At 41.7% G+C, this 25,089-nt stretch overlaps 1 protein-coding gene and 1 long non-coding RNA gene across 7 annotated transcripts in view; one reads left to right on the top strand and one right to left on the bottom strand.

Annotated features, from left to right (window-relative positions):
* LOC119038157 (uncharacterized) overlaps window positions 1-8,790 on the bottom strand; it is a 44,982-nt gene extending 36,192 nt beyond the window's left edge. For 2 of the 3 annotated variants that reach the window (XR_008391352.1, XR_008391351.1), the window contains exon 1: window positions 8,512-8,790. This is a non-coding gene — a long non-coding RNA (uncharacterized LOC119038157). Of the gene's footprint in view, window positions 1-8,318 lie in introns of all 3 variants that reach the window. The other variant, XR_005080364.2, reaches the window with a different exon arrangement.
* PLA2G12B (phospholipase A2 group XIIB) lies at window positions 6,532-25,087 on the top strand. 4 transcript variants are annotated; one of them, XM_037130565.2, is made up of 4 exons: window positions 6,532-6,898; window positions 15,768-15,856; window positions 20,730-20,895; window positions 23,309-25,087. In XM_037130565.2, the coding sequence occupies exons 1-4, from the start codon at window positions 6,664-6,666 to the stop codon at window positions 23,425-23,427; spliced, it is 609 nt and encodes a 202-aa protein (XP_036986460.1). In that variant the 5' UTR covers window positions 6,532-6,663; the 3' UTR covers window positions 23,428-25,087. The 4 variants fall into 4 exon arrangements, with proteins under 4 accessions (XP_036986460.1, XP_036986461.1, XP_036986459.1 ...); XM_037130566.2 differs by having other exon boundaries at window positions 15,768-15,844; window positions 23,306-25,062; XM_037130564.2 differs by having other exon boundaries at window positions 23,306-24,996.
* Window positions 25,088-25,089: the final 2 nt, after the last annotated feature.

The following is a 25,089-nucleotide window of genomic DNA, read 5'->3' as shown; positions in this document are numbered from 1 at the left end:
AGGGACATACAGGGAGGAACTGGCTTCAAGTTCCTGGCTGGCTTCAAGATGGGAGCCGGAGGGGCAGCTTTCTCTCAGAGTAAAGTGCTGGCAGAGGCCATTGTTCCTTTGCTGAGCCCTGCCCCCACACAGCTGGCAGGTGGGCACCATATTAGAGATTCCACTGACCTGGCTAACCCTGTTGCTTCACACTGGTAATTCTCTGAGACACTGCTACACTTGACTTGTGTATCCACTGAAGTCATTTGCAGTGGCTTTCCACAGAAACTGCCTCTTATGGCTCATGCTTTAGACTTTTCTAAAATCTCTTAAGCAAGGAGCATCTGGACTCTGTGTGCCCTGTACCTCTTGCCCTTGCTAAGTGGCCCCATGCCTGGCACTAGCTACAGCTGACCATGGTTCACAGCCTGGGCTCTCCCAGTCACCTCCAAGCCCAGCACAAGTAGCAGACACCTTCAGATTACTCAGTAGCTCAGGTTAGGTGGCCATGAGCAGGGCACAGGCAGTGGCTGACCTTGACCTGTACCTCCCAGGAGGTCCTAGAGACAGTTCACCCAGTGGATAGCTTTAGGCCACACCAAATTATAGCCCAGCCACCTTCATGAGTGACACACTGAAGAGGGGGGACTTGGCGAACACCAAAGATCCACTGAAGTGAGTCCTGCTCCGTAGGGTCAGCTCCTGCACAACAATCCCTCCCCCATAGTCACAGCCAATCCTCACAGCTGATTAGCCTGGGAGTTGAATCACTCCCAGTGGCATGCCAACAGCAATCCAGGCCCAACTATAACAGTAGGATGTGCACAGCCCACAAAGGGACACACCTGGAGTGCGTGGCACAGGTGACAGCGGAGGCTATGCCACTGGACCCTACAGGACACCTACTACATAAGGCCACTTTGTTTGGACTGGGAGATGTAGCAGCTCTATCTAGCATATAAAAACAAACACAGGGAAGCAGCAAAAACGAGGAGACAAAGAAACAGGTCCCAAATGAAAAAAAAAAAAAAAAACAGGAGAAACCTCCAGAAAAAGAATTATGTGGAATAGATGCAAGCAAACTACCAGTCAGAGTTCAAAATGATTATAAGGATGCTCAAGAAATTCAGTAAGAACTTCAACAACATAACAAAGAACATGGAAACCATAAAAAGAATGAGTCAGAAGTGAATATACAAACTGAAATGAAGTACACGTTATTGGGAACCATGAAACAGAAAATCAAATCAGTGGTTTGGAAGATAGAAAGGCAGGAAGCAGAAAACACCCAATCAAAATAACAAAAAGAGAAAGAATTTTTAAAAATGAGGATAGTGTAAGGATCTTCGGAGACTTCAAGCATCTCAGCATTCATATCATGGGCGTGCCACAGCAGAAGAGAGAGAATGAGAAACTGAAAAACTATATGAAAAAATAATGATAGAAAACTTCCCAAACCTGGTCAAGGAAATAGACATACAAGTCCAGGAAGTACAGAGAGTCTCAAACAAGATAAACCCAAGAGATCCACGCCAAGACACGCCATAATGAAAACAGCAAAGGTTAAAGATAAAAAGAGAATCTTAAAATCAGCAGGAGAAAAGCACTTAGTTACCGACAAGGGAGTTCCCATAAGACTGTCGGCTAATTTCTCAACAGAAACATTTCAGGCCGGAAGGGATTGGCATGAAATATTCAAAGTGATGAAAATCAAGGACATACAATCAAAATTACTCTACCCAGCAAAGCTATTATTTAGAATCAAAGAACAGATAAAGAGCTTCCAAGACAAGAAAAAGCTAAAGGACGTCATCACCATCAACCTAGTAGTATAAGAAATATTAAAGGGTTTTGAGAAGAATAAAAGATAAAAAATATAAATAATAAAATGGCAGTAAATGCATATCTATCAGCAATTACTTTAAATCCAAATGGATTAAATGCACCAATCAAAAGACATAAGATGCTGAATCGATAACAAAACATGACCCTGGCATATGCTGTCTATAAGAGACTCATGTTAGATCTAAAGACACACACAGACAGAAATAAGGGGTAGAAGAAGATTTTTCATGAAACTGTAAACAACAACAAAAAGCTGGGGTAGCAATACTTATACCAGACAAAATAAACTTTAAAACAAAGTCTATACAATAGACAAAGAAGGACCCAGCAATTTCACTTCTATTCGAAAAAACCCAAAAACTAAATTAAAAAGACATATATACATTCATATGTTCACTGCAGCAATTATTGACAAAAGCCCAGATATGGAAGCAAACTTAAGCACACATCAGTAGATAAATGGATAAAGAAGTGGTACATATACACAATGAAATATGACTCAGCAAAAAAAGAAAGAAAAGAAATCTTGCCTCTGCAGGAACATAGATGTACCTAGAGGGCATTGTGCTGAGTGAAGTAAGTCAGACAGAAAAAGACAAACACCAGATAATTTCACTTATATGTAAGATGTAAAAAACAAAGCATAACAGAAATGGATTTATAAAGAACATGTAGATGGTTGTCAGATGGGAGGAGCATTATGGGAATATGTAAAAAAGGTGAAAGGACTTAGAATTATAAGTTGATAGTTATAGAACAGGCACAGAGATGTAGAGCACAGCATAAGTAATGTGGTCAATAATATTGTAATAACCATGTATGTTGTCAGATGGGGACTAGATTTACCAGGGGGATCACTTCATAAGTTTTGTAGGTGTCTACTCACTGGATTGTACACCTGAAACTACTATAATATTGTACATCACCTGCAATTAAAATGAATAAAAAAGAAAATATATATTAGTTGTGATCTTGCAAGAGCAACTGGCATTGTTTTCAATGATATAAATTGAAAATGTTCAGGACTTCTGACCAAGATGGAGGTGTAGGTAGACATACTGAGCCTCCTTGCACAACTAAAAGAAGGAAAACAACAAATTTAAAAACAAAAAGCAACCAGAACTGCCAGAAAAAATCGAACTGTATGGAAATCTGACAACCAAGGAGTTAAAGAAGAAACATTTGTCCAGACCGGTAGGAGGGGCTGAGACAGGCGGCCAGGCAGAGAGGACTGTGACAAGGCAGCAGCTGGAGGACTGGGGCAGACAGGCGGCAGCTGGCGACGGGATGAGGTGGAGGCTTGCAGACTGGATGGTCCCACATTCACGTGCAGATAAACCAGGAGGAACTGGGGAGTGAGACAGACCCTGCAATCCAGGGTACCAGTGCAGGGAAGTAAAGCCTCAAAACCTCTGACTGAAAACACCCGTGGGAGTCGAGGCGGCAAAAGAAACTCTCAGCTTCACAGGAGAATTCGTTGGAGAAACCCACCAGGTCCTAGAATGTACATAACCCACCCACCCAGGAATCAGCGCTGGAAGGGCCCAATTTGATTGTGGGTAATGGGGGAAGTGACAGCAATCCTCCAGAGAGCAGAGCAAGCACCATTGTTCCCTTGGACCCCTCCCCCACATACAGCATCACTACCCAGCAATGTGGGTTGTCCCACCCTCGTGAATATCTAAAGCTCCACCCCTTACTACATAACAGGCCCCCTGAGACACAAATAAATGGCCCAAATGGAAGAATAGATCAAAGCTTCAGAAAAAATAACTAAGCAATGAAGAGATAGCCAATCTATAAGAGGCACAGTTCAAAACACTGGTAATCAGGATGCTCGCAGAATTGGTTGAATATGGTTACAAATAAGAAGAAAAAAATGAAGGCTATGAATGGTGAAATAAAGGAAAATGTACAGGGAATCAACAGTGACGGGAAGGAAAGCAAGACTCAAATCAATGGTTTGGAGCAGAAGGAAGAAAAACACATTCAACCAGAACAGAATGAAGAAACAAGAATACAAAAAAATGAGGAGAGGCTTAGGAACCCCCGGAACAACTTTAAACATTCCAACATCCGAATCATAGAGGTGCCAGAAGGAGAAGAGGAAGAGCAAGAAATTGAAAACATAATGAAGGAGAACTTCCCCAATCTGGCAAAGGAAATAGACTTCCAGGAAATCCAGGAAGCTCAGAGAGTCCCAAAGAAATTGGACCTAAGGAGGAACACACCAAGGCACATCATAATTACATTATCCACGATTAAAGATAAGGAGAGAATCTTAAAAGCAGCAAGAGAAAAGGAGAGAGTTACCTACAAAGGAGTTCCCATAAGCCTATCAGCTGATTTCTCCAAGGAAACCTTGAAGGCAAGAAGGGTCTGGAAAGAAGTACTTTAAGTCATGAAAGGCGAGGACCTACAACCAAGATTACTCTATCCAGCAAAGCTTTCATTTAGAATGAAAGGGCAGATAAAGTGCTTCTCAGATAAGGTCAAGTTCAAGGAATTCATCATCACCAAGCCCTTAGTGTATGAAATGTTAAAGGGACTTATCTAAGGAAAAGAAGATAAAAAATATGAACAGTAAAATAACAACAAACAGTTATTAACAACTGAACTGAAAACAAATAAAGCAAACAACTAGAACATGAACAGAATCACAGAAATAGAGATCACACGGAGGGTTATCAGTGGGGGAGTGTGAGGGTTATCAGTGGGAGAGCAGGGGAAAAGGTACAGAGAATAAGTAGCATAAATAGTAGGTAGAAAACGGATAGGGGGAGGTTAAGAATAGTATAGGAAATGTAGAAGCCAAAGAACTTATATGTAGGACCCATGCACGTGAACTAAAGGAGGGGAATGCAGGTGGGGGGGGGTGTGCAGGGCAGAGGGGAACAAAGGGAAGGAAATTAGACAACTGTAATAGCATAATCAATAAACTATATTTTTTAAAAAGAGAAATAAAAAGGACCAAAAAATGTTAATGAAAGCATAAATTTTGGTGATCTAATAAATGAATTTGCAGAAAAGCACGTCAGAAAAATCTTATGATCAATCAAGATATCACGTATTAACTAATACATATATTACATAAAATTATGACACCAAAATATTTGGGATTCATAACTTTATATTGTTACTCAGTTATCATAATAACTGAGAATATATTACCCTATATATTCTCATAATATAATAGAATATATTACCCTATTATATTCTATAAGCGATAAGACATTTCTAAAGGAAAAGCTTTATATTTTAGTTCCTTTAATGGCATGATTTCCTGGTTTTTGAAAAGGAGCCCCACATTTTCATTTTGACTGGGATGCACAGTTAAGTAGCTGGACCTGATTCCAGCTTTACCACTGAAGCCTGGTCATTTTTTTAAGAGATTTATTTATAGTTACAGAAGGGGAAAGAGAGGGAGAGAAACATCGATGTGTTCCCTCTCACATGCCCCCATCCCCCAGCCGCCCAGGCCTATCCCCTGACTGGGAATCGAACCTGTGACCTTTTGATTCACAGGCCGGCACTCAATCCACTGACCCACACCAGCCAAGGCAGCCTTGCTATATTGACTGAGTCATTTAACTTTTGTAGCTCATGTCTCACCTCTTAAATAAGAATGATATTTACCCTGCTTTGTAAAATTGATGTGAAAAATAAATATATTGATGAGTATATATATATTTTATAAACATATACACACGTGCATACACGCAGTGGTTTGAAAAAGTACAGGTACTTTAAAATATGGAGGTACTGTTGATCATGTGAAATGTTTTTTACCTCTACCATTCTTTGACCCAGAGTCTTTATATAAACACACTTCTTACCTAAAATGGAGAAATCTAGTTCATTATATTCTATGTGGCTTTCCAGACTTTTGAGAGAGAAGCTACATTTGGTCAAGAAGTGTATCATTGTTGTAGACTAGTGATTTCAGGATGGAATTCATCTCTTCCTATGACTAACAGCAAGTATAAACTAAATGTGATGTCAAAACACTAGACTTCCATCAATGCTCTTACAGCCTAAAATTTCGAATAGCGTTTCTGAGAAACCCTCTGACTTTTAAGCCACCGAAGGCAAACCGGCAGTCTGGGACCTGCATCCCTGAGGACCACCTGGGCAGTCCGTAGATGCCACACTGCTGAGTGTAAATAAAAACACTGGTGTAAGTGAAGAGGCAAGCAGGCTCCAGCGCCAGGCTGGCTGCAGTCGGGAGCTCTGCCAGCTTAGAGGACAGGGTCTGAGCACCAAGTAGGGACGGAGGCAGAGGCGGGGGTACCAAATCTGAATCCCCAGTCTGCACTCTGATAATACATATCCTGACCATGGGAGCAGGTGACAGTGTTAACCCACTATCACTGGGGTTTTTCTGAATCCTTTGTACATACTCCTGAATCTCCCTTAAGACCATAAGTAGGCGAGTGCCTTAGGGGTGGGGCTAGGACCTTGGGACAAGGACCTGCCTGACTCCAAAGGGCCAAACTTGTAACTGATCAATAGATTAACAAGCTGGTTGGGGGCAGAATTCCAATGGCTCCAAAACCTCCTAGAAGTTGCCAACATCTCCCTCCGCCTCCAGGGCTGTGGAGTCCCTCTTGATAGTGCTCTCTTGCCGGCCATCCCTCCCACTGCCTAACCTTTGCCCTTTCTAATTGCCCTGATCTCATCCCAACCTCTGTAGCTCTGTTTAAAGTCCACCTCTGGGGAACACAGACTGTTTCAGATAATCTCTTTCCTAGTCCTGTCCGACGACGTCAGGCCTACAGGCTGTGTGCCTGGGCTTCCCGGGACTGGCTGGGGTCTGAGGAGGACCCAGCCAGCTACAGGATGAGGCTGGTCACCAGCTCCTTGATTCTGTGGCTCAGCCTGGGGGGTGGCCTGGCACAGAGCCACACCAGCCCTGACACCAGCCCTGACACCAGCCCTGATGCAGAGGAGTCCTATTCAGACTGGGGCCTCCGGCACATCCGAGGCAGCTTTGAATCTGTCAATGACTACTTTGACTCCTTTCTGGAGCTGCTGGGAGGGAAAAACGGAGTCTGTCAGTACAGATGCCGATATGGTGAGTACACAGTTTCTCTTTCTGTAAAAACTGGTCCTGGTAGACCTGTGAACGCCACAGCAGGGTCACAATGGGTCGTGAACTTTTTGCTGTCATTCACCTCTTAGATAGGATTCACCCAGTGAAATCTGAATCTCAAATAAACAACAGATAATGTGTTAATACATTTGAAATAGAGGGTGCGGCACAAGTAACACCCCCCCTTTTTTTTAAGTTACAAAATCATGAGCATGTAATTCTGTAACATAACAATATCACACTCAAGCACACCATATAACATTTTAGGTGACATGTTCAAATTAAAACTATAAATTATTACACCCATATTATCACCCTACCAGCCACACTCAAGCAGGCCTTCATCCTGCTGAACACTGTATTTGGGACAGACTTATACTGACAAATTATTGGTTGTTTATCTGAAATACAGATTTCACTGAGCTCCCTGCATTTTATCTGGCCATTTTAAGGAGTTTGTCATGAGGCGGCACTTCGGGGAAAGGTGACCTGGATGGGCAGCGAGAGCACAGAGGTGTTTGAGTTCCCAGGGTGAAAGCTGAAGCTATGTGTCTGGATGAAGTTTTGTCAGGGGCTGGAGCAGCTTCCTAAGTCGCACTGCGCTAAGCCTGGAAATGCAGTTTTCCCCCTGGTGCTGTTCACGCCATCCTTCCGGCTTTGCCAGTCTCCGATGGGATCCGTTTGCTGCCTCCCCTCAGTCAGCAATGGCAGGTGGTCAGTGGGCAGGAAAGGTTATTGCCAGCTGTCTCTGCCCACCTGGGACCAGGCCCTGAGGGGACTGGGACTGTCTCTCAGGCCTGGGGCCAGATACAGCATTGTGAATGGGTTGGAGCTACCTGGCCCCAGTGGTAAAGAGGAAACCTGGGTGCCAAGGAGGAGACCCTGGGGCCAGTTCTTCCTTCCCTGCTCTGAAGTCCACATAATGGGGGCAGAATGTTGAGCCCTGGACCTCGAAGCTGGGAGGCAGAAGGTAATTTCAAAGGCAAATGCTTTCAAAAGCATACACAGTTTCATACAGCATTGGTTTTATGGTTGAGTTGATCAAATGTTTCATCATGGGGTTAGAGATAAAAATGGAGAGCCAGTTTAGCCCAGCAGGAAAACACTTGCGAAATGTTTTCTCCAAACACTCAACAGACAGAACTCAGCTTTGGGAGAGACTCAGAAAAGCTACGTACTTATAGACTCACCCAAGCGGCCTCCCTCACCCCCTTTTTACCCGAGAGCAGGGAAACTGCTTTCTTATAAGACAAGACTGACTGGGAGACAATGGTTAACCACTGCTCCAGAATAAAAACTTCTGCATTACAGAATTTCAACCACCTATGATGATGAAAAAGGAAGCTGGGTTTTCTCTGTGAAGATGCCACAGGGTAAAAGCCTGGTCTCTGCTAGGACCCACCTGGACCCCTGGCCATGGCTTTGTCGAAGGTGGGCTGTACACGAGCAAAGAGGCCTTGTCACTGGACTGTTCTCGGCTAGTTTGCGCCAACGGGGCCGGAAAGTGATGAACTCACTTCAGATACCAGCACAGGTGCTCTTTTCCTTCCCAGAGGCAACGCAAGATTTCCGTCTGTGGTTCAGCACATACATACCAGCAGGAATTTTTTTGGAACATAAGAAGCAACACCTTTTCTTCTTTCTCTAGCAAAAAAGCATTAAAAGATTTCAGCAAATTCTAGCTGAAAGCTTCTTCCCAGGCAGGTAGGATTGGTGTCAGCAGCGCTTGGTGGGGGATGGGAATAGTCGACAGAGAGATTGCAGGAAGGCAAACAACTCCTCTCACTCTGCAAAACAGAACTGTTCAAGGAGGGGCCTGAAACCCACAGAGAAAATATGGGTGAGGCCTTGTTACCTTGGAACCCAGCAGAGAGGAGGACCTGGATGCAGGACCTGATTGGTACAGAATATCTTTTCAACTTGATTGTGAATCAAGCATTCTTTTGAACAGATGACACTGAATAATTAACTGAGTCTGCGCCTTTTCAGTTGGCCCTGTGAAAGAATACTGTGGGTTTCTTTCCAGACAACCATAGTAAAGCGAGTTTTGCAATGAAGCAAGTGGTAATCTTTTTGCTGGTGGAAGGTCTCGTGGTTAGTTTGTAAAAAAAATGCAACACCTGTGAAGCACAGTAAAGCAAGGAATAACTAAAGGAGGTGTGCCAGCACTTAAAATAATTGGTCACTACCTTGGCCCTGCACTTGGAATCACCTGGGGCTTCCTACGAAGCAAACCAATTAAATCAGAATCTCCATGGGCTGGACTGAGCCAGACATGGGTATTTTTAACGTTTTCCAGGTGATTACAAAGTGCAGCCAAGGTTTGGAGTGGTATTTAAAAGGTCATTCTTAGAGAAGTTCAGCCCATAGGTTGTTCAGATAGGTGAAGGTGTGTCTGTACCCTGGTAGCCTACAATAGGGGGGTCAACATTGTGTTTCACACTTCTTATATCGACAGCAATTCATTTTCACGTCAGTACACAAAATCTAGTCAAAGAGTCGGGCTACAAACAGTACCAGGAGATTCAGAACCATCGACAACACAGACAGTGCAGCTGTTATCAGGAGTCTGCACGGATGTGGACAAGATTCCCTCTCCCACTGCAGAAGTTCTGATTTAGAGGCCTGTGGTGGGTGGGACCCTGGAGCTGCACCGGTGGTCGGTCCTAAGGGAAAAATCATGGGTTAAACTGGGCGGTCACATGTGGAATCTCATTGCTGGTTACCTTGACAAGTTACCTAACTCTCAACCTTTGTTTCCTCATGTTTATAAATAATGTTAATATTTATGTTAATGTTACTTTGAAAGGTTGTTGTAAGAATAAAAGATAATGTATCTAAAGAATTAGTGCTATGGGCTCTGGCTGGGTAGCTCAGTTGGTTAGAGCAGTGCCCCCATACACCAAGGCTGCGGGTTCAATCCCTGGTCAGGGCACGTACAAGAATCAGCCATGAATGTATAAACAAGTAGAACAACAAACTGATGTCTCTCTGTCTCTCAATTCAACTGAAAAAAATTTAAAGAATCTGTGCTATGTACGGCCCATGACTGGCACCAAATACATTTTATGAACTTTATGAGAAAGATGGTCTGGCGAACAAGTTAACTATGCACTCAGATTCTTCCAGTTCTCTTCCAACATTAACAAACAAACAAAACAAAACATAAATTCCTGCGGCTGGACAACACACCTGGCCTCTGGAAGAAATCATGGAGCGATTTGAGGTTCTGTGTCTGTGAAGCTCTCTGGGGGAGGCTCTCTGCGGCAGAAATGTTGAGTCTTAGACGTTGCAATTGAAGATACTGTCCGCATGGCTACACTTTGTAAAATGACCTTGTGAGGAATTTCTTCTTGGGCTTAGTTCTAAGGAAGAAAGTATCTTCAATGATCAATCTCCTTTTTTTTTTTATTAGACTTTTTTTTTATCTGTTTGCAACCTTCGAGCAAAATTGTATGGACCTGTGAGTTTGTATATTTTTCCGGGAAAAAATTTACAGCCTTTGTCAGATTCTTCAGGGGATCTAAAGCCTGAAAAAAGAAAACAGCTACTGGTTCAGAGACAAGGTGCTTCTCATGCTGGGACCACCAGCGGTCCACTTTGCTGGGCACTGAGGGAGGGGTCTGGGGTTCCCGGGATGTGGGGCTTTCAGTACGAAACAGGGACAGTCCCAGGCAAACTGGGTCAAGTTGGTCACTTTACCTCATGCCCTAACTTTATCTGCGTTAGCAGCTGAAATAGAATTTATTGCTTCAATGAAATTGTCACAGTTCTGCTTCGTTCCCTCGATGTGTCACTCGTACGCCATGCGTGAGCGTTTCTGGAAGCAAGCAGGATGTACATTTCAGGTCCAGGGCTCTGCCTCCTTGAGACCTGAGTGGAGCACTGGGCTGGTTCTGCAGGAAGCAGCTCCGCGCAGAGAAAGGACACGCCCTCCTGGGAAGACTTAACCCTTGACCTGGGTCAGAAAGCCCCGGGAGGTCTTACTGTGCTTTTCAGTGAGGACACTGAGGGAGAAGGTTGGCTCCAGCAGGCAGTGCGCCCGGCTGCAGGGAGAACTAGTTTCCTGGCTGACTCTCTCCCAAAGTCACTCTCAGTTTTGAGTGTTTCAAGTGTTTTATGGTGGTTTACTTTATTCAGAAGTTTTTAATTTTCATAGATCAAGTCAGTCTTTATATTTTCTGAAATTTTTGTCTTGCTTAGAAAACCATCCTCATATTACGATTATAAGAGCATTCTGCTATTTTTTTTTTCTGGGAAATCAGTAAGCTAAGACATAATAAGCGAGTACTGCTGTGTTCCAATGAAACTTTTTTATGGACACTAAAATTTGAATTTCGTGTAATTTCACATGTCACAAAATATTATCCTTGTTTTGGCATTTCCTCCACAACCATTAAAAAATATATAAAAATCACTTTTAGCTAGCAGACTATACAAAAACAGGCGATGACTGGACGTGGGCCTCTGGGCCAACTGGTAAACTACAGGATCAAGTCGTCAGCCCCGCCACTCCTACAAACAGCCCAAACCAGAAAATAACACCAACTTGTCCATTATTAATGCCTGAACTCAAAACATCAAACTATAAACTCAACACAACTCACAACTACTCACGCTACAATTTGAGGATATAGTATATTATTTCCATCAAGACTCAAACCATCAACTTTTTCCTTTGAACTTGTACTTCAAGCTTCATTCCTAAACAGATTTTCTGCAACGATCATAAATACTAAACACAATAAAAAAATAACCTTCATCAATAGCACGCCAGTTAAGAAGTGTCTGTAGCTGGCGTTTCACTGTCTTTGAAACTGGGAGATCAGAGATTTCCATTCTGTGAATTCTCGAGTGCACGAAGACAGAGGAAGCTGCACAGAGTCTGCTGTGAAAGGCCTTTCCCAGGGAAATTGTTAAATGGATAACTGTACCATCAAATGTAGACGATTGTTTCTTCATTACATTTTTTCTTATTTCTTTAAAGCTAGTACATATAGAACATTTGTAAAAGAGCAATCCAAAGAAAAAAAATAAAATCACCATAATCTCACCTCCAAGATTAAATATGCATTTGATCCTATGGCACGGTGTAATTATTTTCGTAGGTGTAATTTGATTACTGATAATTAATACACTTTACCCCTGTCCCCTGCCAGTGCTTCTCTCTCTCTCTCTCTTACACACACGCGCGTGCACACACATACACGCAGGTTATAGTATGGTTGTCAAGGGTAAGTTATACTTCTCGAGACCTTTGAAAAGTAATGCAGGCATTACTGGTGGACTGGCAGACTCCATCAATAGGTATGTTCCCTCTCCATTACAAAAAAGAAACATCGAGTTACAATGAAACATTAAAAAAATACCCAGACTAGAATGAAATAAAGGGAAACTTTCAAGTCCCAGAAATAAAGGGAAGACACAAAGGGACAGCAGAGAGGGGAGTAGCCGCCGCTGCCGAGGCCCATGGGTTTTCATTGAGCGGCACACAGAAAGACTCCGGGGGCTGGGGAGTGAGTTTCAATGCTCAAAGAGAGGAAAAGTAACTTTTTACCTTTCCCAAGAATTGGGAAGTTGGAACTGTATAGTTTGCACAAAGCTTGGAGATTGAGGAGCTGCCCAGTCTGTTTAAAAAAGATTGGAAAACCTCTACCCAATATTCCAAGGAAATAGCAAGGCTGCTTTCTATTCCCCTAGGGCTAGGGCTTGAAGGACAGATGAAGAACACTCACTAAAAATCCGCTACTCCCAGTATATTCTAAGCACAGGTGAGGAATCAGAGACTAACATGAAGGATCTTGAGACGCCTAGCACCAAAGCAAAGGCAATCGAGGGACCACTTTATAGTGTACGACCCAGAACGCAGGAGTCCTTCAGAAAAACAAGCTGCTCTAAAGCCGAGCTCTCACTTAAAATTTACACAACATGTGAAAAATAATACACCATAAGGGAGAGTCAGTAAACAGTAAAAAATGAAAGACTTAGCATCCCCCAAACTGGAGAGAATAAAATAATCTACAGAGTCCAGCACAAATAACACCCCTTTTTAATTATAAAACGATAAGCGTGTCATTCTGTAACATAACAATATCACAATCAAGCATGCCATGGGACATTTTAGGTGAAATGTTCAAATTAAAACTATAAATTATTATACCCATATTATTACCCTACCAACCACACTCCGGCAGGCGTTACTTCTGCTGGACCCTGTGTAAAATAATATAATAATATATATAAATAATATAACAAGAATTTTTAAAGTTATTAAAGGAACAGAAAACAATAAAAATAACTCAATGAAAATGAACACACATTTAAAAGGTTAAATAGCATTCTAAGAAATGAAAATTATAGTTATTAAAAGAAAAAACTCAGTGGATGAGTTAAATAGCTGATTAGTCACTGTAGAGAGATTTAGGAAAATATAAAATAGATTTGATGAAGCTAGTAAAAATTCAGTACAGAGAGAGGAGGAATGAAAAACGTGAAAGAGAGTTTAAGAGGCATAGGATTAAAAAGATTCACCATTCAGCGATATGAGACCCAGAAGGAGAAACTAGAGGAATAAGGAAAACAAAATATCCAGCCAATGGCTATGAATTCTCCAGAGGTCAAAGAATCCTGAATCTTCAGATTGTTCCAAGCAGGATAAGGACATATAGTTTACATCTAGATACACGGTAAACTGTGGGGGTGGAGAAATTGGAGCCCTTCTGCAGTGCAGGTCGGAATGTAAAGGATGCATCTACTGAAGAAAACAGGTGGACACGTGCCTCAAAAAGTTAAACATAAGATTACTATATGACCCAGTAACTCCACCCCTTCAATATAGCAAAAGAATTTAAAACAGATATCTAAACAAATACATGTGCACACTGTTATAGAAGCACTTTTCCCAGGAGTCAGAGGATGGAAACAACCAGACTGTCCATCACTGGATGGATGAATAAGCAAAGTGTGGTATTTCCAGAGAGTGGATTCAGTCATAAAAAGAAACGGAGTGCAGAAATATGTTACAACACAGATAAACTGTGGAAACATTAAGTGAGAGAAGGCAGTCACAAAATGTTACATATTGTATGACTCCACTTACTTAAATATCCAGAATAGGTAAATCTCTAAAAACAGAAAGCAGATGAGTGGTTGCCAGGGATCGGGAGGGAGGGGGGAGAATGGGGACCCACTGCTTAAAGGGCAGGGGATGTCCCTCGGAGGATGAGAATGTTTGGGAACTAGGTGGGGGTGATGGTTACACAACATTATGAGAGCATTGATGCCACTTTAAGATGCTTAATTGTATGTTACATGAATGTCACCTCATTGAAGAAAGAAAATAGGTAAATTAGACTTCATCAAAAATAAAAGCTTTCGTTTTTCAAAAAAATACTATCAAGAAGGTGAAGAATGGAGGGAATTCTGTCCCCCTATTGAAGGACATAAGTAAATGAGAAGATTTACTTCGCCCATGTTTGAGAAGACAGAATAGTCTAAGGAAGTCAGTTGTCTCCATATTAACCTGTTAGTTCAATGTATGTTCAAGCAAAATTCTGACCATCTCGAACTGTGGTGGCTCTCAAATTCAGATGCATGAGTGAAGGTCCAGAAATAATCAAGACAATTTTGAGGAATGATAAGGAGGGAGGGTTTTAAAGCGTAGACTTAGTATTTAAAAGTTAAAACAGAAAATGTGGTACAAAGGGGCTTCGACTGTACTTGTAACATTTAATTTTAAAAATTTATAGGAAGTTTCATGTTAACCTTTATTATGTTTGTGTAGTGGGTTCATGGGTGCTGGTTTCTCTGACATTTCTTCGGTTTTGAAATTTCGTAATAATTAAAATAAAGTATCTGATAGAAGACTAAAGGAAAAAACCAGAAATACCATGTACCTCACTTCAAGGATTAATTCTTAGCTTATTTCTTCAGTCTGATGCTGTGTCTTGCATCTCCTTAGAGGAGAACTTGGGCTTTGGAGGCAAACAGGACATCCGATTTACCTCCTACTTCCCCCACTTACTGTGTGACTTAGGCAGGTCACACGGCCTTTCAGCCCCATTCTTCTTATCCAGGTAAGAGATAAAAATACCCATCGGAAATGACTGTTCTGAGGTTACCCTAGGTCAAGTCCATCTTTATGATGACTGCCCTGGGTACAACTGACAAAGGTTCCTTGTACGTATGTGCAAGATCATTAAACAACTGAAATGCGAAAAGGCAAGCAACTGTACTTGAACAGCAATAAAAAATAAATAACTAAAATGCCATGTAGGAGAAATGAAGAAATTAAAAGCTTTTCAGGCAGTTTCTGCCTAGTTCTGTATTAGAAATGCCAAAACCAGGGGTGTTGGCATTTGGTCTTTGTTCTTTGGTCAATAACAGTGTCTGCCTCTATGGAATTTTGCAAAATTCCATTCAAGTGATTTTGGAAAAATATTTGCAGGAGTCATAATTCTGATTCCTGAAGTGCATGAAAAGGTAGAGTTTTCCTTTTTCTGTGCAAGGAGTGAGGCTGGGCAGTGGAGACGGGAGTAAGAAACCTTAAGTTTCAGCTCTGTTTTGCCGCACGCCTCATCTTCAAGGTCATGCACTTAAGGAACGTTAGAATTCTTATTAAATAAACACTCATAAAATTCTTCGAGAGTAGGAGAAAAATGCCAAACTTGTCTTTTATGAGATCATCATCACTACCATCATCGCCACCTAATTTGGATGTATCTGCTGAGGAACAATAACTTTGCAAGGAAAAATTGAATATGCTTTTAGATAATTTTTATTTCATGAATGCTTCCAAATGCTTCATTTCTAAATGTTTCTTCCTGCTTTTTTTGCTTCCTTTCTCTGCTAGGAAAGGCACCAATGCCCAGACCAAACTATAAGCCTCAGGAGCCCAATGGCTGCAGCTCCTACTTCCTGGGTATAAAGGTACCAGAAAGTGTATGTACCACCACCGTGTTCTTGATTGATTTTTCTTTTTTTCGTTTATTTTGTTATTGTTATGTAATCATGTTTGTCCTGGTTTTCCCCCCATTCCTCTCCCCCACCCTACTCACCCCCACCGCCCACATTCAATCCTCCCCACCCTGTTCTCCTTGTCCGTGGGTCCTTCATACATGTTCCTTGATGTTCCTTCCCCCTCTTTCCCCTTATTATCCCCCTCCTCCCATCCCTCTGGTAACTGTCAGTTTATTCTTTATTTCAGTGTCTCTGGTTGTATTTTGCTTGCTTGTTTGGTTGGTTGATTAGGTTCCACTTATAGGTGAGATCATATGGTATTTGTCTTTCACTGCCTGGCTTACGTCACTTAGCATAATGCTCTCCAGTTCCATCCATGCTGTTGTGAAGGGATTGGTTTTAATTAAGACAAATTCAAGAGTTACCACTGATGGAAGTGATCACTTATAGAATATAGTTGAGCAATATGATTAAGATTTTAAGTTGGATACAGAAGAAGGGAGGTCATTTTTAAAAGAAGTATCTGATTTCCTTTACTCAGAGGCAGCTGTCTCTCAGATAAGCCCTTATACAGTGAACCGAGAAATCACCATTGCAAACACCTGGCAAGCTTTAGGGACTCAAACATAACTAACCATGAAACAGATCTGAGAGCTTTTCCTGTCCTGTGCTGGAGCCAGCTGGTACTGACCAGTGAGGGCTGATTGGGGAGCATCGTCAGGACTTTTTGTGTTGGAAGTGTCAAATCAGCTATATTTGGACTATTAACATCGTAGAAATCTGCAAACATCCTCCCTAAAATAACCCTCCACACACGCACCCAGCCACTGGCTAAACATTTATCACACACTGTAGACCATTTCTCAAGCTGTCGGCCTCCCCTGAAAATAAGTTATAAATTAATTTCTTTTAAGACTTCTTTAGGAAGGAGGTTTTATGTAAAATGTAGGTAGAGGAATTTCGTATCTAAACTGATTTTTAAATTGTACCTTTTCTAGGCTCAAGTTCACTTTTTTGATGATTCAAAAGATTTTACTTTGTAATAAATGTCTAAGCAGCATGATGCTTATTCTAACTAAATCCTGGTCCCCTGTGTGAAATTTTTTTGTTTGTTTTTATTTTAGGTTTTTAAAAATTTTATTGATTATGCCATTACAGTTGTTCTATTCCCCCCTTCATTCCCCTCCACCCTGCATCCCCCTCCCCCACCATTTCCCCTTTAGTTTATGACCACATGTCTCAAGTTCTTTAGATTCTGTATTTCCTCTACTATTCTTGCCCTCCCCCCTATTTTCTATCTACCATCTATGCTACTTATTTTCTGTACCTTGTCCCCCCTTCTCCTCCTCCAACTCCCCTGTTGCTAACCCTCCATGAGATCTTCATTTCTATGGTTCTGCTCCTGATCTAGCTGTCCTCTTAGTTTGCTTTTGTTTTAGGTGTGGTTGTTAATAACTGTGAGCTTGCTGTCCTTTCACTGTTCATCTTTTTGATCTTCTTTTTCTTAGATAAGTCCCTTTAACATTTCATATAATAAGGGCTTGGTGATGATGAACTCCTTGAATTTGATCTTATCTGAGAAGCACTTTATCTGCCCTTCCATTCTAAATGAAAACTTTGCTGGATAGAGCAATCTTGGTTGTAGGTCTTTGGTTTTCATGACTTGGAATACTTCTTTCCAGCCCCTTCTTGCCTGTAATGTCTGAGAAATCTGCTGACAGTCTGATGGATACTTCTTTGTAGGTGACTGTCCCCTTATCTCTTGCTGCTTCTAAAATTCTCTTTCATTTTAATCTTGGATAATGTAATGATGATGTGCCTTGGTGTGTTTCTTCTTTGGGACTCTCTGAGCTTCCTGGATTTTCTGGAAGTCTATTGCCTTTGCCAGATTGGGGAAATTCTCCTTTATTATTTGTTCAAATAAGTTTTCCACTCGTGACTGTTCCTCTTCCCCTTCTGGTACCCTATAATTTGGATGTTGGAACGTTTAAAGATGTCCTGGAGGTTCCTAAGCTTCTCCTCATTTTTTTTGAATTCTTGTTTCTTCATCCTTTTCTGTTTGGTCATTTTTTTCTTCCTTCTGGTCCATTCCTTTGATTTGAGTCCCAGTTTCCTTTCCATTACTGTTGGTTTCCTGTGCATTTCCATTCATTTCAATTGGTTTAGCCTTAATATATTCCTCTAATTTGTAACTATAATCAACCAGTTCTGTGAGCATCCTGATCACCAGTGTTTTGAACTGTGCATCTGGAAGTTTGGCTATTTCTTCATCACTTAGATTTATCGGCTCTGGGGCTTTGAGTTCTGCTTGAGCCATGTTTTGGTCTGTTCACACCTGAGGGGTGGAGCCCTAGGTGTTCACCAGGGCGGGGCTACCCAGGTCACTGGTTGTGACACTGTATGTGGGGGCAGGGTCAGAGAGGGACAATAGTGGTCCCCTCTGCTGCTTCCTGCCGCTGGGGCCTTCATGGTCTGTCTCAATGCTTGCTCCTTCACTGGTTTATCTGAGCATAAATGCGTGACTGTGGTCAGCCTGCTGCCTTGCACCCTCACTGGGTCTGCCCCTCACAACCCCATGCTTGGGATCCTCCACACGTGGGCCTGGGATGGTCTGGCCGAGTTTTCCTGTGCAACCCCGCTCCACCAGTTGCTGACTCTGCCCCTTTTACTGGTCTGGCTGAAGGGTTCCTTGTTGTTGGACTTCTGTATAGTTCAATTTTCTGTGTTTTGGCTGCGTTTTTTGTTACTAAAATTTTATTGTCTTTAAACTTGGTTGTGCAAGAAGGCACACTATTTCCACCTACACCTTCATCTTGGCAGAAGTTTGGAATTTTTATGTAGATTGAAAAACGGTTCCCTTTCCTCAAGACAGTTTTTTTTAAATTTGTCAGAAATTTATATAAATATGCTGATTTTGTTAAAAAAGGAAACTTGAGCCCTGGCTGGTGTAGCTCAGTGGATTGAGTGCGGGACTGTGAAGCAAAGGATCACAGTTCGATTCCCAGTCAGGGCACATGCCTAGGTTGCAGGCCATGTCCCAATGGGGGACACATGAGAGGCCACCATACATTGATATTTCTCTCCCTCTCTCCTTCCCTTCCCCTCTCTCTGAAAATAAATAAATAAAATATTTTAAAAAAGAGAAAACTTGATTGCTATTGGCTAGACATTTTTCTTAATAAATATAAAAATCCATGGTGTCTTGTGGGAAAGCACCTTGTAAATAGCGCCCTCTTGTGCACCGAGCAACCTGTGCAGCTGTTCACCCAGCTTCGTCTGAAATAATCGGTGTGCGTGTGGACACAGGAGAAAGACAATCATTTCAAATCTTTATTTATGTTAGAAAAACCACCTATTTTTGGCCAATATATTTTACTTGATACTAGTTTAGCAGCTATGGAAGTGGTATGCACTATTTTTTGGAAGTAATGTCATTTAGTTTGCTGATACAAACTTGAACTAGTTCAAGAATTTCCAATTTAGTTGGATTGAATGACAGCCATGACTGTACTCATATAATTCTCAGTGACCTCTGTGTGCTATGTTTTTAGTTTTAGGGGTAAGGTGTAAACAAAGTAGTTTACCCAGAATTGCAAAGCCCAGGCCTCTGATGAGTCTAATAATGAGCTAGATTATCTCTTAAATGTTGCTTAAAAGGGCACTTTAAAGGGTCAAACTCCATATTTTGCTTAGGTGGCTGTGGAATAAAAGTTTGAATGAGAGAACACTTAGGAGACCCAAGGGGAAAGGACCCATAATAGCTGATGAATCAATCCCCACCCATGCCCTGAAACCAGACTTTCACAGATTCTATCCAAGTTTATATTCTCAGAAAAACTGCAAAAGATTCCAAGATGCTTGATCTACATCTAGACCCACCCTGTTCCCATCTATTTTATACATCATATGACAATTACTCTTCTTTGTTCACTCTTTGTATCATGTCCTTTCCTCACTCGAGTGTTTATCAAGTCTAACTAGAGCTACTTTGAAAGTCAAGGTCATCCATCAACTTAGCCTTCTCCCCAGTGAAAACTTATAGTATGTATGCATTTCCCCGCTAAGACTCTTGAAGACTAAACAAACTAATTGACCTGCTCACATATGTGACTTGCTCACTATTTCCTTTCTTTACCTGCTATTTTCTAAGTCTCTCCTAATTTGTTAATCCTCTCTTCACCTGCTTTCAAAATCCTCTATAAAATTCCTGTTTGATCACTTTACAGACGGCATTCTATGAGCCAACTCAGCTTATGCCACAGCATTTACATTGGTTAACAAATGTGCACACATGTGTGTCTGGGTGTGTGTTAGATGTGAGCAGAGCCCCTCATGTTCAGGAGCGCTGCATCCTTGCTCTGACTCTGCTCCCCAACACGTAGAGATGCACACACGTGCCATTAGGACAGTGCGGTATGCGGCAAGCCTCTGATCAATGCTGGTGACTGCTTGAGGAACCAAGGCTTTATTTTTCATAATTCTGAGCCTTGGGATCCTTTGCTCAAACAAAATCTCACACGAGTTTTAGCTAAATTTGGAAGTCTTGAAGCTCTGCTCCTGGATGAATGTTCCAATTTCTATTTTCATCACTGTTGTGGCCTACGAATTTAAAAATTACTACAATCCAGAAGAAGAAAAAACAGATCACTCTGAGTTATTAAACTAATGACTAAATTGTGATTGAAACTTACCATCCTGTAACTATCAGCCTGACATATTCTCTTAAGTCACTGTTGTTTCTCAATACATCTGAATATGTAGCAGGAATTTGAGAACTGGCTCGCTTAGCATAGGGGCAAGGTTGCCTAAGGTCCTTGGTCTAAACGTGGCATTTTCCTCCTTCTCTTTTCCCCAGATGGACTTGGGCATTCCAGCAATGACCAAGTGCTGCAACCAGCTGGATGTCTGTTATGACACTTGCGGTGCCAACAAGTATCGCTGTGATGCAAAATTCCGATGGTGCCTCCACTCTATCTGCTCTGACCTGAAGCGGAGTCTGGGCTTTGTCTCCAAAGTGGAAAGTAAGTATCTTAAGGGCATCTACCTATGAGCAGGGAGTTTCATTCCTGTTTTTACACAGAAATGTAGCCAGAGACCCTTTCTTTAAACAGGCCATGAATGCTCATTGACCTTTATGGACCACTGAACCATGCAAGAAAGGCCGAGGGGGGTGCTGGGCACTCGTTCGCTGACGCTCTTGCTGTCTTGCCCAGGAGCTGCTGGCGCCACTCCTGATGGATGGGGCCACACCAGAGCCTTCCCAGAGATATAAAAACTTATTCATTAAAGTGGAGAAAGAGTTGCCCAGTTGGCTTTAGCTATCCATTCCACTGTTAAGTAATTTTCCATAAAAGGAATTATTCTGTATGGGACCACTTGGTTGTTTTCTTATTTTGTTCTCAGTCAGAGAACACACTTTTTAAAAACCAATTTTTGAGTGTGTAAATGTCTATACATATACTTGAGGATAATTATTTTTAAACAGCTGCTTAGCTCTCCAATTTCTAACACTGATTCTGTAATTTCTTTTTCCTAATTCACTTTAGGAAAAACATTAATCCCTTAGCTTCAGAAGCTAGAACATTACATCTGGGTATTAGCATTATATATATATATATTTTTTTTTTCGATGGTGATGTTTGAAAGTCTGGCTTATAAAAAGCTGACCCTGTACCACTGAGAAGGTCAGTAGGAAAGATTGAGATCTCGTTTAAAGATCCATGTTCAGAGTGTGGTCCTTTCATCTGTGAGGGCCTGAAAACACAGGTGGTTGACTAGGCTCTGAGAGAGGGAGTAGCACTGTCTGCACCAGCAAAGGGTGGGAGGTGCTTGCTGCTAACCCAGGGTCAGGCCAAGTTACTTTCTTCAAGCAACGTCCTATTGGTTGTTTCTCCTAAATACCTCTGAAAACTTACTACAAATTAACGCAATCTCTGGGTCCCACCAAATCTATTCTCCCCATAGAGACCAGATATATTTTTATACCATATAAATCTGGTCCTCTTCCTCTTCCTTAGGATTAAATCCAAACTCCTTACTATAACATACATATGTTCATCTTGAGCCTACCTCTTCAGCACCAACTTGCTTATTTCTGATTTCTCTCCTGACTTTTGCTTTCCAAACAACTTGGGTTGATGGCCTGTATCTCTCTGTGTCTGCAGTTCCTTCCACTTGGAACACTCTGATCATTCATTTATTATTGTTGTTGAAACAGCTTTATCAATGGTGAAAAGCTAAAAGCTCTTTCTCTAAAATCAGAAACAAGACAAGGATGCCCACTCTCACCATTTCTATGCAACATAGTATTAGAAATCCTAGCCAGAGCAATTATGTAAGAAAAAGAAATAAAAGTTAATCCAAATTGGAATGGAAGACATAAAAGTCACTGTTTGCAGGTGACATGACATTATAGATAGAAAAACCTAGACTCCCCCCAAAACTGTTAAAACTAATAAATAAATTCAGTAAAGTTGCAGGATATAAAACCAATATACAAAAATCTGTTGCATTTCCATACACAATAACAAACTATTAGAAAGAGAATTTTTTTTAAATCCCATTTACGATTACATCGAAAAGAATAAAATACCTAGGAATAGATTTAACCAAGGAGGTGAAGGACCTATACACTGAAAACTATAAGACATTGATGAAAGAAATTGAAAAAGACACAAATAAATAGAAAGATAGTCCATGCTCATGGATTGGAAAATTGATATTGATGTCCATACTGCCCAAATGAATCTACAGATTGAATGCTATCCCTAACAAAATCCTAATAGAAAGTGTTCTGAGATGCCTTCCATAGCAATCCTTACCTTTAAAGGGATAGAGACCCCTACTATGGGCTCCTATACCACCTTGGGGTAACTTCAATTGCGGCATAGTATAACCACCTCTTCACCTGTCTATCCCGTCATTCTCTTTTTCCAAACTGTGAGATATTTGAGTTGGGGTCCCCTTGGTCTCTGTAACCCTGATGCCTGACAGAGTGGCCGGCCAGAGTATCCAATAGGCATGTCTGTTTTTCAGTGCGTAAATGACTACTCACCTCACACTTGAACAGGGATAGCTACAGGAAACACAGTAGTGTTATCTGAGCAAGTGTTCTGCAAAAATGACAAATTTTCCACGAAGTGAGCATAGTGGTGTGGAAGACTCTGATGACTAACCATGATTTTGACCTAGAGGCCCATGAAAGGAGGGCACCCCAAAGTGTATTCTGCTCTAGTAGATTAGATGGAAGCTTCTCTGAAAAACCTTCTTTTCAATGTATGCTCTTCCTTTAATTCTGTATTTGGATCTTACTTCTACTTTCCTCTGGGTATGATGTCAAACTTGGAAAGACACTGCCTTTTTAAAATTACTCATATTGCTTGGGGGTAGTTCTGTGTATTAACTTTTATGCTTCTCTACATATTTTTCAAGTAGCATGCGATTCTCTGGCTGACACCGTGTTTAACACTGTATGGACCTTGGGCTGCCGACCCTTTATGAATAGTCAACGGGCAGCCTGCATCTGCGCAGAAGAGGAGAAGGAAGAGTTATAAGGAAGAGGGGATTCCTTGCTCGTTCTGAGGGACACCACACTGTCGGTCTTGGAGAGGGTAAAATGGGGCAGATGTGTCTCATCCCTTCTCCCAAAAGCTTGGACACCACAAAGCAAGAGGAAGGAAACACTCGGCAGCTGAGACTTGAGTCCCATCCTTTGAGGAGAATTGGAAAAAAGACACAGAGTGATCTGAAGTTCACTCGTCACTGTAGTGCTGGTCTCCCCAACTCAGACACATTTGCCTGGAAATTCAGGCTCTTAGTTTAAAGACTTTATAAATAAAGACTAAATACTGGGATTTCTGAACTTAACAATCATATTCATAAGTGAAATTGGGGAAGCAATGAGTTTCCTCTAGTCCATGTTTCAGTTGCCAGTAAGCATCTCACATATAATAAAGTGTACTTTTTAGAAAATTTGAAAAGAGATGAATGAATTCGATTATTACCAATTTGCTTCCATTTCCCTTAGAAGAAAACAGAACCCAACCTGGTAAGTTCCATCAGTGATCACAGTTATTCCCTCTGGTGCTGAAGAAGCAAGAACCGGCGGTCAGGGGCTCACCTGATGAAAGCCAGTGCAGGGGGTCAGGTGGAGTTTGGTCTCTGAGGTTCCATTTTTTCCCTTCAGTGAACGACTCCTGTTGACGCCCCCAAGTAGCAGGTGGTCTTTGTATCATGTTAAGGTCTGAGAAGCGCTTTGTAGAAACTGCCATTGAATATAACTTGGAAAAGACCCTGAAATCTGAGGGGAGTGAGAGACAAGTGGCCGTTCCCCAAATGGTGGTTCTCAACCCTGAAGGCAAATTAGAATCAGCTGAGGAGAACTAGAAAACAAAGGCTCTCTGGGGGTGGTGTCCACGGGCAGGCGTGCCTTGTTTTGTTGAGTTTGGCTTTATTGCCCTTCACAGATGTTACATTTTTACAAATGGAGGGCCAGACCTCCCACCAGAAAAAAAGGTAGTGACGTGCTTTATTGTGATACTCACTGTATTGTCGTGGCCTGGAACCAAACTGGCTGTATCTCTGAGGTATGCCCGTGTTGCTATTCCACAAAAGCGCTTCTGATGCGCCGTGAGGACTGAGGGCCACCAGGACAGGGATTGGCAACTGAAAGCCCATGGACCAAATCAGGCCCCACCCCTGTTTACGTGAAGTCTGACTAGAACACAGCCGTGCTCACGTGTGCTTGTGGCTGCGCCCGGGCCACAGCAGCAGAGCTGAGCACTTGTGACGCAGATGGTACCACTCAGGAAGCCTAAAATATTTACCATTTGGCCTTTTCAGAAAAATCTGGTAAACCCCCAATGTAGAGAATTTTCTCCTTTCCTTTCCTTTTGTTTCCTTAAATTTCACTGGTTCCATCAAGATGTAGATTGTAGCCATTTCTAAAAAGAAAAAGAAGAAAAGCTGTTTCCTGATCTTATGTGAACCCATAAAATTAACATTAAGAAATTGGATTTGACTGCAGATAAAGTTTATCTCTGCAGTTTATGCTATTTATTTCAATAAAATTTATTAAGCACCTACAAAATAGTATTTTATAACTTTTTCTATTGTCTTATCAATCTGAGGGCATAGAATACCAAAGAACAGGGCTTATATTACTATATTTTAATTTTGTCTACAATTCATTCATTGACATACACGAAATGCATGTT

The sequence above is a fragment of the Artibeus jamaicensis genome, unplaced genomic scaffold (assembly GCF_021234435.1).
Source record: "Artibeus jamaicensis isolate MK-2021 breed Jamaican fruit bat unplaced genomic scaffold, CSHL_Jam_final contig_332, whole genome shotgun sequence".
NCBI lineage: Eukaryota > Metazoa > Chordata > Mammalia > Chiroptera > Phyllostomidae > Artibeus > Artibeus jamaicensis.
Note: the sequence above shows the minus strand (reverse complement) of the source record. Positions and strands in the feature narration are given on the sequence as shown.